The 11,916-nt window shown below is 46.5% G+C and overlaps 1 protein-coding gene across 7 annotated transcripts; it reads right to left on the bottom strand.

Annotated features, from left to right (window-relative positions):
* Positions 1 to 508: 508 nt before the first annotated feature.
* Positions 509 to 10,810, bottom strand: LOC119538763 (TIR domain containing adaptor protein). Of its 7 annotated transcripts, none has more exons than XR_005217644.1 (7): positions 10,581 to 10,808; positions 6,203 to 6,404; positions 5,520 to 5,616; positions 5,160 to 5,315; positions 2,728 to 3,414; positions 2,360 to 2,502; positions 509 to 2,066 (listed from the first exon to the last, which is right to left on the bottom strand). XR_005217644.1 is itself a non-coding variant. In XM_037841913.1 (7 exons), exons 5-7 carry the CDS (start codon positions 5,221 to 5,223, stop codon positions 2,483 to 2,485), a joined length of 771 nt encoding a protein of 256 aa, XP_037697841.1. In that variant the 5' UTR covers positions 5,224 to 5,315; positions 5,520 to 5,616; positions 5,710 to 5,884; positions 6,203 to 6,404; positions 10,581 to 10,808; the 3' UTR covers positions 511 to 2,482. The 7 variants fall into 7 exon arrangements, 5 of the variants coding, with proteins under 5 accessions (XP_037697841.1, XP_037697840.1, XP_037697843.1 ...); XR_005217643.1 differs by having other exon boundaries at positions 510 to 2,066; positions 2,346 to 2,502; XM_037841913.1 differs by adding an exon at positions 5,710 to 5,884 and having other exon boundaries at positions 511 to 2,502.
* Between the last annotated feature and the right edge of the window lie 1,106 nt (positions 10,811 to 11,916).

Genomic DNA, 11,916 nt, shown 5'->3' with positions numbered 1-11,916 from the left:
GGAATACTCAATACCATGAAAACATCTACTCTCCCCACATTAATCTGTAAATTCAGTGGGCCAATAAAACTACTACCAGCCTTGTTCATGTAAGCTGACGGTAAAACAACATGAATGGAAGATAAAGGAACAAAAACAGTCAAAGTGATTTTGATGAATAAGAAAAGTGGAAAGAACTGACCTACAAGTTATCAAGCTTTCCCAAAAACCATAGTGTGTCAGTGTAGCACTGACACGGGGGTACAGGGATGAGCGGAAGAGAACGGAGACCCCAGTAACAGAACCCCACTTTATGACAGCATACTACACCAGTGACGTCACGATCAGTAAATGATGCTTAGTCAAATGGGAAAAAAAATTGGATCTCTGATGTACAAACCAGGAACAACAAAAACAAACGCAAACAAAAAATCCAGGTGGATTAAAGACCTAAATGTGAAAAGCAATACTTGCAGAAGAAAATGCATACAGGAATAGGGAATGATTTTCTAAATAAGACACAAAAAGCACAGACTACAAAGTAATAGATAAAATTGTTTATATTAAAAATATAAAACTATTCTTCAAAAGACAACATTATATTGTGGTTATATATTTTTAAAGCTTTTAATCATTTGGAGGTACACACTTAAATATATATGAGGGAAATTAGGTCTGAGATTTCTTCAAAATAATCTGGGGGTAAGGGAATGAATGGATTGGGTTATTGTTGGTATAAGATTAGCTAAGATTTGGTAATTGTTGAAGTTGGATGATAGGGATATGAAATTCATCAAACTTTCCTCTCCCCTTTTGGTGTATATAATTATTCATAAAAAGGTAAAAACAAAAAGCATATGACAATAGGATACCAGTTTTCACCCACCACGTTAGCAAACATTTTAAATCAGATAATTCTAAGTGTTGCCAAGGGCATGAAAAATGGGAGCTCTTATATACAAATAGTAGGAATATAAAGTGGCACAACCAATTTGGAAGAAAATCTGGCATCTCCTGGTAAAACTGAAGATGTATATTCTTTACTACCTAGCTGTTCCTGATCCAGGCTAAATCCTAGAAAAATTCTACCTCACAGAAACATGCAAACTTGTTCACAGGTTCATTGTTTTTAATGGCAAGAAACTGGAAATAACCAAAATGCCCATTTGCAGAAGAAAATGTGACTAAATAGTGGTATATTAGATTATGGAATGAAAGAGACTTAACTGGAGTTACATACATCAACATGGATAAACCTCACAAACATGGGATGGATATGTAGTAAAATTACAGAGAAAAGCTAAGAATGAGAAGTGCAAAATTCAGCATAGGGGCATATAAGGGACAGTGGGAGCACCACAGGGATTGTATGGCTTTATTTCTTAAGCCAGAGTGCAGGCACAGGGGTGTACATTATATTATTCTTTAGTACTTTCATATGTAATAAAATAATTCATAAATAAAAATATTTTTTCAGGAAGGGACATAATAGGGAGAAGAGAGAGAAGAGTCACAAAAGCATACATTGGGGGAAAATGAACGTTTCAGGGTTCAGTCCCACAGCACACTGAGAACAAGTGAATGAAACCTTGCCTGTCCTCCAGGGTTCATGGTCTCTGCCAGAAGAAAAATGCTGAGTCCTCTCATTCCAAAGCTTCTGTGCAAACACTGATTCTGGCCAGACCGCTGGTGATGTGCCCAAGCATCAGTGGCCCTTTCATGCCAGGTGAAGTCTCTAAGCCCTGGTTCTCCTCTTTGCCCCAAGTGCCCCCTCCCCTTTCCTGTACATTCAGAATGGCTCCTAGGTCTGAGTCTTCAACGACACCCGTGCCATAAGCAGACAGTGCAGTACAGTGCTGATCACAGCTTTCCTGCAGCATTCTGAAGTGAATCAAAGTCACTGGGAAAGAGAAGAGCTTTGCTGCCAGTGTGAAGAAATTGATGCCTGTTGCTTTCTCCTGGCCCTTGTCTTCCAGGCAGCTGGCAGACCCTCTGTGCTGAAGCTCAAAGTCTGGGCTTCCAGCTCCTTCATCAGTCTCGTCACCTTTTCTTTGGGAGGGATGCGACTCTACACCTGTGCCTGATTCCTGGGGAAGTAAGCGGAGCAGGTGCCAGGCTTCACATCCAGTTAGGCCGGGGGCAAAACACCTGCTGAGCATCTTGAGACCAGCCCCACCTCCTACCTCCTCCACTCTCTGGCTTCCCTAGAACCTTCCTGGGGAAGCCCCAGCTCTCTCATGGCCCTCATGGGGGAGTCCCTGGCTTCTCTATGGTCTTCCTGGGGAGTCCCCAACTTCCCCATGGCCTTCCTGGGGAGCCCACAGAAATGGAAGACTGACGGGCAATCCAACCCCAGGGTCACATACGACAGGCTGCAGACCCTGGTTCCTTGTGCCTCTCGTCACATCTTCTGCCAGAACCGGAGGCCGTGGCTGGGCTCTCTAACTCGATTTCCAACTTTGCTCCAACTTTCTGGGTCCCATGGTGAAGTGTCAGCTGAGTGTCAGCTGAGTGTCTGCAGATCTGAAAGAGGCCAAACAGAATCACAGGACTTGTCACCTTCCCCAAACCCCAGCACCAAAGGGCAAGATTTGTTAACACTTGACGTGTATTATTTAGGTAGATAAACTCTCCTCATTTTACAAATGAGGAAACTGAGGCACAAGTTTGCCCAGGTAACTTCTCACAGGCTAACACCTGCTCATGTGAATCTCACAAGTTAAAATGTGAAGGAGTCGGGATACAAACCCAGATGGTCTTTTCTAGAGCCTGCACTTTTAACCATGGCTGGCACCCAAAAGCCAAAACAGGCGAGAAGCTGCGGCTGAACCCCCGGCCTTCCTTCCTCCCGCAGCTTACAGCGCACAACAGCTTCCTGGACTTGGCGAAAGCCGCCCTCGGGGCCCCTGCCGTCCACGAAGTACATGAAGCGGAGCTCAGCGGGGTAGGCGGCTCTGCTCAGGCCCGACAGCAGGGGGATGGTGCGGCCATCCGAGCCCGGGGCCTCGCTCAGAGCCTGCAGCATCTGGTATCTGCACCACGGGTCCTTGAGGAAGCCTGGGGTGATGAGCAGCACGCGACAGTGGCTATTGCTCAGGGCCTGGCACAGCTCCGACACGATGGCGCCCCCTGGGGCCGCATCGCGGAGCTGCAGGAAGCAGCGCAAGCGGGCGGCGCCGCCCTCCAAGTAAGAGACCAGCTCCTGGGCGGCCGCCAGGTCCTCCTCGCTGTGGCACACGCAGACGTCATAGTCTCTGCTCCAGCGGCCGCTGCTGCTGGCGCCCACGGTGGAGGCTGGGGGGCTGGGAGACTTGACTGAGCTGCAGCTCGGGGCTGCAGGGCTGTCCTCTGAGGTCGGCTCTGAGACATCATTGGAGCTTTCTGAGGAAACGGGCATCTTCTTGGGCTTCTTCAACAGGGCCTGCCTGAACCAGTCTGCAGGGGAGAAACACAGTATACAGTCATGTGTGTGCATAAGAGGCCACCTGCTCTCTGAGTAGGCAGGGAAGAGCTCACACTGGGGCAGGTTTCCAGCAGATCTCACCCAGGACCCGGAGTATGTCAGTTTGCATAAGTTACATTCCCCAGAAAAAGCCATATTCTTTAATGCAATCTTGTGGGGGCAGATGTATTAGTGTTGATTAAGTTGGAGCCTTTGGATTAGGCTGTCTCCATGGAGATGTGACACACCCAACTATAGATGATAACTCTCATTAGCTCATTTCCATGGAGGTGTGGCCCCGCCTATTCAGGATGCACCTTGATTGGTTACTGGAGTACTTTAAAAAAGAGCCACACAGGCCCAGAGCTTGCTGCAGCTGAGACACACATTTTGAAGACAGCTGTTGGAAGCTGACACTGACATTTTGGAGAAAGCCATTTTGAAACTAGAACTCCAGAGCAGACGCCAGCCACATGCCTTCCCAGCTAACAGAGGTTTTCCAGATGCCATTAGCCATCCTTCAGTGAAGGCACCCTCTGTTGATGCTTTACCTTGGACAGTTTATGACCTTAAGACTGTAATTTGTAACCAAATAAACCCCCTTTATAAAAGCCAATCCATTTCTGGTGTTTTGCAAAAGGGCAGCATTAGGAATGCCTTCTCCTTCTCAGAAGATCAACTATTTCTCTTGGTATGTCCTTCAGGACTTGTCTGGAAGCTCCCTCTAGCTTTACAGGTTTCAGGAATACACAAGAACTCTGCACTTCTTGTATAGGAGTGTTTTAGCAGCTTGATTCAGAAAGGAGGCCTTGCCATGCTCCAGGCTCTTTAATTCTGGTATCCCCAGCCCACCCCAACTCAAACTTCCCACTAGTCCTATCAGCCATCTATGAGTCTACAAGGAGAGATACGTTATGCTAGTAAGGATTAATCAGTCCCAAAGCCCACTTTCAGCACTAAGGGGAGGTGAATTTAGATGAAGATGTGGTACCCATTATAGGAAGGAAAGGGGGGACTGGCATCTTTTTGACCCTGAGAAATTCTAGAGTGTTGCTGAATGTGCAAAATGAAAATATGAAAGAAAGGCTGCTGCTCAGAGCCCCTGAAAAGCACAGAGCCAATGATTCCAAGCCTACACTTTGGAGTCTGACACCCAGATTTGGTTGCAGATCGGCTGTTTGCTTTCTGTCTGACCTCAAGCAAGTTAGTCTCTTGTCTCCATTTCCTCATCTGTCAAATGGAGTCATTTTAGTTGTGGAAGATTCACTGTGCTATCACAGCATCAGATATATTGTCAGCCTTCAATAATGATGTTAACAGCTTGCCCAGTGTTTGACAGGGTCAGATTGTTTGTTGTGGTAGAGAGTGATCAGTTCTTTCTCTCTGCCCTGCTCCTTTCTCTGTTCTGGGACAGAGATTTTGATGACAAGAGAGAGTGTCAAGCACTCAGCAAAATGGTCTCCAGGCCAGGAAAACCAGCTGGCCAGCCCTGGGAAACTGGAGAGCTGAGAGGACTGAGGTTTCCACTGATCTGTGCCTCGCCACCAGGTCTGCCCAGAACACCTGGGCACGGGGGTCAAGTCTGGAGTTTCCACTTGTCATCAGCCTCCCTGCATCTGCCCCCTGGGTTTAGACCAGGCCAATCACCCACTTGCCAGTGTGGACACCAGGGACTGCACTTAGAGCAAGAGAAGCAGCATTGGAAGCAAAGGTTTAGGAGGTATCTGCTTCCACTCACCAGTCATCTTGCCCAGAGGTCTGGTCTGGGATCGAGGAGCTGCGGGAGAAGTTGGAGATGCCATGGTGTCGGGCTCAAAACACACCCCATGAAACCAGGCATTGGCGACGCAGGAGGCAAGAGGAGCTGCAGTCTTGACCTCATGGAGCAGTCATCCTACAAGGGACAGAGAGAGATGGTCACAAACACTGGGCCTGCCCCCTCTCGGTCCCAGCGGGTAGACCCCTGAGGCTCTCTTTCTTTCCTCATGCCTGCCAGGGGCTCTGTCTCTCAGGGGGGCTCTCACGGGACTAGGGACAGACACCACTGTGACTGGACAGTTTCTAGATAAACCCAGATCTATAAAATGGTCAGACTTACAGGGTATGAGCTCAACAAGCCCTGAGCAGGAGCACATTCTGGGTCTGGAGAAGGGCAGCTGGCAGGCAGCTCTTGATAGGGACTTCCCATGTAAATGCTGAAATGGGAGGAGAATGGTTACTATTTGGACAAAGACTTATGTATTCAGGGGGCAGATGTTGAGCAGTAGACAAAGCATATGCAAAGAGACCTTGGAAGAGTTCTCCTCTAAGTTGGCCTTTCCCTGGATAACCCAGTCAACTGTGAGCTCAGGCAGGTGATGGCACACAGCGCTGAGCACTCAGCCTCCGCAGTCAGATTGCTGGATTCTTCCCTCTTCTTAACCGTGGCCTTGGGCAAGCTACTTACTCTTCCTAAGCTTCCATCTATAAAACGGAGATAATACTAGGTCCTGCTTCTCGGCATTATAGTGAAAATTACATGAGATCATTGAAGGAAAGTGCGACTGGTGCCTGGCGTATAATGCTGAGAAAATGTTGTGGGTTCATATGCATTTAAATTATCCACATATTAGAGTGATCAATTCTGTTCATGGATTAGAAGACTCGATGTTGTAAAGACAATTTCCCTCAAACTGCGATCTCAAATTCCAGCAAGTTTTTGGTTTTGTTTTTTGGTGATGATGGCAGGGATTGTCAAACTATTTCAAAAATTTGCATGGAAATGAAAAGAACCAAGAATACCTTAGATGGGCTTGGGGTCAAAAAAGTCGTGAAGAGTTAGCGTGCAACCTGACATGTTCTCTTCCCACCATAATGTCAGAGAGCTTCCTGACGGTCAAGGTTCTTTCAGCCCAGGTCTCCAGGAGAAGACTTTTGGGGAACAGAATCTGCCCGGGTTCAAGAAGGCACTGAAGCATTCAGGTGGCACTTCCCCAAAACTTGGCTGTAGAAAACAAAGCTGTGGGTTACCTGGGAGAAGGGCTGCTTTCTCACTATTTGCCAGATCTGCAACCATCAAAACAAGCCCTCCCAGAACTCACACAGAAACAAGTTGTATTACCAGACACCAAAACAAGAGGTTTCAAAATTTAAAGGATGTTATACTGTGTGAACATTAGCGTTTCCTCCAGTGAAGCTACATACCATGATCCCAAAGTGATGAGTATAAGAAAAGAGATGCTGATGATTCACAAAAATACATCAAAGTTACAAACAAACAAACAAAAAGAAGCACTTAATCTTCAGGAAAGGGAAACAGAAAAGAGCTGGAATGGGTGCAGGTACCAGAGAAGAAATTTGGAAGAATAGGGCAGGTAACCGCTAAGCCAGCCAAATGGACCTGAAAAGTTGAACGTAATTGTGGATACATGTTTCCTTTCCTACCCAATACATTCTTTGGATTTAAGGCAGCCTAAGTGATAGGATGAAGTTAAGGGAGTGCCTGGGTTATGTTTTGAAATCCTTTCCCTGGTCAGGAATGGCCATCTCCCCATATCATCATTTTAGCCATTCAAGATGCCTTTTCCTCCAGCAGTAGACATACTGTCACTTGCTTTTTAAGTATCTTTTCAACTTTTGTTTTAATTTTAAAATGCATTATTTTGGCCTTGATACACTTAGAAAATGAAGAACCATTTAAATTTTTTTTTTTTTTTTGGATAGTCTAAAGGTTAAAACTTAGGATAACATTTTTATCTACTTAGCAGATATATACTTAAAAGTGTCAGTTTCTTGTTTAATGAAATAACTTGCCCTTTTGGCAATACAATACTGATTTTTGCTAAAGGCCTTTCTCATTCCTCGGTTAAGAGGAAATCCAGCCATCTAATAGTACACGCCACCAGAAGTGGGGCGATATAAGCCCTTGTGAAGAGCATTATGGAGAAGTTTGAACACAGGAAATACTAACATCTTTGATACAGGACAATTGAGCCAGATGGCAGATATATTCTATTAACCATATACACTATTTCCCAGAGTCTAAAACCCCACCGTGTTCCTATCCAGTTCTTGTGTGGCTGGGGTTGTGGAGCTATCACACACTCAAATATGCTTCAATCTTTACAAGACTTAGTAACAGTCATCATATATTAAGATACAGTGTCACTTGGAAAGTTATCACTTATATGTATATATGCTATATTCCACAATAGAAAAAAAATACGATTAAAAAAAGAAAAGATACAGTATCAAGCAGATAAGAAGACAATGAACCCAAATCTCCAGCTGGAAGACCCGCCACTAACTGTCTATTCTCTGTGGCCTTAGGTATAGTCACTTGTGCTTTTTAGAAATTCAAAAAGTAGAATGATATAAACCCAAATATCACTTTATAGATAACAGCAAAGAATTGAAAATTAGTAAAGCACATCTTCAAAAATGAGGCAGCATGATACCTTCCATGTTTTCTAGAATGCTTTTCCAATATTATATGTAGGAATTTATTATAAGAGGGAGGAGTTGGGGAGTTTCACTGTATAAAAGCCGAAGTGTATTAATTACCAGTTTAGTGTTATTCAATATCTAACTGGTCTCCAATTTCTTTTATATAGGGAATGTACCAAAACCTATGGAGTCCCATGATTAGAATATGTACTTTTGATGATTCATATTACATTTCTGTTAAGCTGGAATTACTCTATGTGGTAGGTAGAATAATAGTGCAGTGATCCCCCCAAAATGTCCACATCCTAAACCTTGAACCTGTGAAAATGTTACCTTACATGGCAAAGGGACTTTGCAGATGTGACTAGGTTAAGTGCCTTAGATGGGAGGTTGTCCTGGATTACCTGGGTGGGTCACAAGTAACGGGGGAGGCAAGAGGGAGAGCGGAGAGCGGGAGATGTGATAGCAGAGTTAGAGTGCTGGGAGGAAGGGGCCACAGCTCAGGGAAGGTGAGTGGCGCCAGATGCTGGAAAAGGCAAGGGAACGGATTCTCCCCTAGAGCCTTCAGAAGGAATGCAGCCCTGCCAATCCATGGAAGACTTCTGACTTCCAAAATCATAAGGTGATAAATGCACATTGTATTAAGCCACTCTGTGATGATTTGTTAAGAAATAAGAGGAAATGAATGCAGTTCTGGTAGATGCCACAATGTGGCTGAACCTTAAAAACAATACGTTAAGCAAAAGAAGCCAGACATGAAAGGCCACATATTGTTTGATTCCACTTATATGGAATATCTAGAATAAGAAAATTTACTGAGACAGAAAGTAAATAAGAGGTTACCAGGGGCTGGAGGTGGCGAAGAGATGGAGATTTACTGCTTAATGGGTGTGGAGTTTCCATTTTGGGTGATGAGGTTTTGGAAGTAGAAGTATTGAAAATCGAAGCTGAAGCTGATGATGGTAGCACAACTGTTTAAAAGTAATTAATGCCACTGAATTGTACACTTAAAAATGGCTAAAAAGGCAAATTCTATGTTATATGTATGTTACAACAATTAAAAAAAGACATCATTAGAAGAGTGATAAGGTAATCTCCTGAGAGAGAGAAGACATTCAAAAATATATATCCAATAAAGGTCTCATAAACAAAATATTTAAAGAACTCCTACAAACCAGTAAGAAAGAAGCCAAACCTATTAGAAAAATGGGTAGGGGAAATGAACAGACTTCACAAAAAGGATCTCCAGATGGTTGGCAGACACATGAGAAGATGCACCGTTCATTAGCCATCAGGGATATGCAAATTAAAACCTCAAGGCAACACCAGTGCAAACTCAGCAGAATGGCCACAATGAAAAAAAAATACTGGGTATCAGTAAGGAAGATGAGGGATAGGAACTCAGGCACACTACTGATAGAAGTATGAATTGGTACAACCTTTTTGGAAATCTGTTTGGCACTGCATACTAAAGCCAAACATACACCACTCAGCAAATTCCATTCCTAGGAATATGCCCAACAGAAATGCTTACCTGTGTTCACCAAAAGACACATGCAAGGCTGTCTGGTGCAGCACTATTTAAAATGACCCCCAAACTGGAAATGACCCATGTCCATCAACCCAAGGGTCCAATAGAATGGATAAATAAACTGTGCTGTATCTATACAGTGAGAATGAATGAATTACTGCTACTGGATGAACCTCATAAGCATTATCTCCAATGAAGATACCATATACAAAGGAGTACATATTGTATGATTCTGTTTATCAAAAGAGCAAAAGCAGGCAAAATTATTCCATGGTGTTGGAGGACAGGACAGTATCACCCTTAGGTGGAGACGGATTAGGTGGGGGCTACTGAGCGCTAGAATCAATAACGCTGTATTTATCGTTCTGGATGCATGTTACACAGAAAATGTTCACTGTGTGAAAAACTGGTTAAACTGCATGTACACTTAAAATGTGTGCACTCTTCTGTGTGTCTGTGTATTTCGATTTAAAATAAAATTTTTAAAAATACCCTAGATGTGACTTCCTCTATGTCCTGCCTGACACTGGGTGTCCCCGAGGTTAGGTGCCTTGGCTCCTGGGTACCCCAAACCTCCCCTATCTTAGTTCCAGGTACTGCTGTGGTGTGATTTCTAGTTTATCGGTCTCCCTGAGGAAAGAACTGAATCTTCCCCGTTCGATGTTGTCACTCTTGTGCTTAGCATGCGCAGATATTCAGGAAAAAACTGGACGAATGCTACCACCAGCCCTTAACCCTAAATGAAGCCGTGGTCCTTGCTGAAACTGTCAGACGATCACTAAAGCAGAGAGAGAGGCTTTGGCAAGCCACTGGAGGATATAAGGAGAAACTTGATCTACAGTGAGATAAACATGGAAACAGGTCCAGAGGGCCACCATCAGCAACCGAAAGGAAAGGAGCAGCTCCCAGCGTGAGCTTCTTTGCAACAGAAAAGATGACAGCTTTCTCGGAGGGCTTCTTCACCCCTGCTGACTTCTGGGTGCACCAAGAGGGCAAGTAAAGAGAGGAGGAAAGAGGAAGGCGGGAGGACATGCCCCAGAGGTGGGGCCCGGAGAAGCAACGAGCCTGGGCGGATTCCCCGGGTGAAAGTGCGCCCGCGCCCGGGGTCCCGCCTACCCCTAAGGCCCCCGCCGCACGCCCCGGTCCCGCGCGCTCCCAGCTCCCGCCGCGCCCCGCCCGGCCCGCTCCCCGCCGAGGGCTCACCTGGCGCCGCGTGGGGCCGCAGCCCCGCAGCCTCCCGCTCTGGCCCGGGCTCGGGCGGCCGGCGCCCCAGCCCTGGCCGGCGGAAGTGGAGCGCGCAGACCCGGGGCGGGCGGGCGGCTCCGGAAACGGCCCGGGCAGCCTCGGGACCGGACCCGGAGGGAGCTTGGGGCGCGGCCGTGCCGGGGAGGAGCCTGGCCCCGGCCTGCACCCGGAAGTGCAGGTGTCGGGGCAGCGGCGGAGCCCAGCCGGGCCCTGCAGCCGCGTCGCCCCGGGCTGCGCGTGGCTTCTTGTCCGTGTCCCGTCCCCGCTCTCGGGGAGCAGAGGAGGGCCCCCTGAGTACCCAGAGCTGCCCACGGAACCACCCTGAAACCCCGATGCCACAGTTCACTCCTTTAATCCTCTGGACACCCGGCAAGGGAGGTGTTTACACCTTTTTTTTCTTTTACTACTACTGGGAAAGATGAGGCTTGGAGATTAAACGTCTTTTCCAAAAGTGAGGCTTGCATAAGGTAGGAGGGGCAGGCCCAGAGGGGCTGGGGATTCACACCACCAGGTGGGGGCACCTGGCCCTGCCCCACTCTCCCCAAATGTTGATGCCACTCTGAGAACCACATCTAGTGCCTAATCCTTGGGGTTTGCTCTTGTAGGTGGTCGTTCCCAAATCAGCATTACTGGACACAGGTCTGCAGGATGCTCACAGAGCTGTGCCAAAGAGCCATGTGGGCAGGATGTTGGGAAATCCTGGGTTAGACAGAGTTAAATGATTCCTTAACCCCTACTCCCACCTCCAACAGACTTAGAGCCCTGGAGTTGTGCAGCTCCAGTAGGAGATGAAACATGCCGCATTTCCCAAACTTATCTCACCCTAGAAGAGATACTAATCTCTTCCTGAATGGTGTTTCACGGCATGCATGTGAAATGCTTGATGGGTGGAGGCAGTTTAATTGACCTGATCTAAGGGATCTAAGATTCCCCATCTCCCCTTTTAACCTATTTCCTACTTTTCTTGCCAGCCAGCCAAAATGAATGAGTTGCTGATCCTGCGGGGCAGGAATGGATACATCTGAGCTCTCTGGGGTCAGACCGCCTAGGTTTACACCCAGGATCATTTACTAGCTGTGTGGCCTTGGGAAAGTCTTGTAACCTCGTTCAAATTATAGTAACTGGTTCGGAGTGTTGTTATAAAGATTAGATGAGACTAAGTATGTAAGACATCTTGCCCCATGCCCAAGTGCTCGGAAAACTGCTTTCCCTCTGCATCAAACACCCACCTTGGCGCCAGGGCTCTTGCTGTCCCCGCCCTCCCCAACTCAGCTCACCAAAACACCACTCTTCT

Source organism: Choloepus didactylus, chromosome 6 (genome assembly GCF_015220235.1).
Source record: "Choloepus didactylus isolate mChoDid1 chromosome 6, mChoDid1.pri, whole genome shotgun sequence".
NCBI lineage: Eukaryota > Metazoa > Chordata > Mammalia > Pilosa > Megalonychidae > Choloepus > Choloepus didactylus.
This window is presented reverse-complemented; position numbering and strand designations above follow the sequence as displayed.

Excerpts from the sequence above, each read along its gene's own strand:
- LOC119538763 (XM_037841915.1), bottom strand. The coding sequence starts at position 5,223 with ATGGCATCTCCAACTTCTCCCGCAGCTCCTCGATCCCAGACCAGACCT. Across the intron at positions 3,415-5,159 it reads ACCTCTGGGCAAGATGACTG|ACTGGTTCAGGCAGGCCCTG; the intron begins GTGAGTGGAAGC and ends TCTCCCCTGCAG. Across the intron at positions 2,503-2,727 it reads CTCTAGAAAAGACCATCTGG|ATCTGCAGACACTCAGCTGA; the intron begins GTTTGTATCCCG and ends GGCCTCTTTCAG.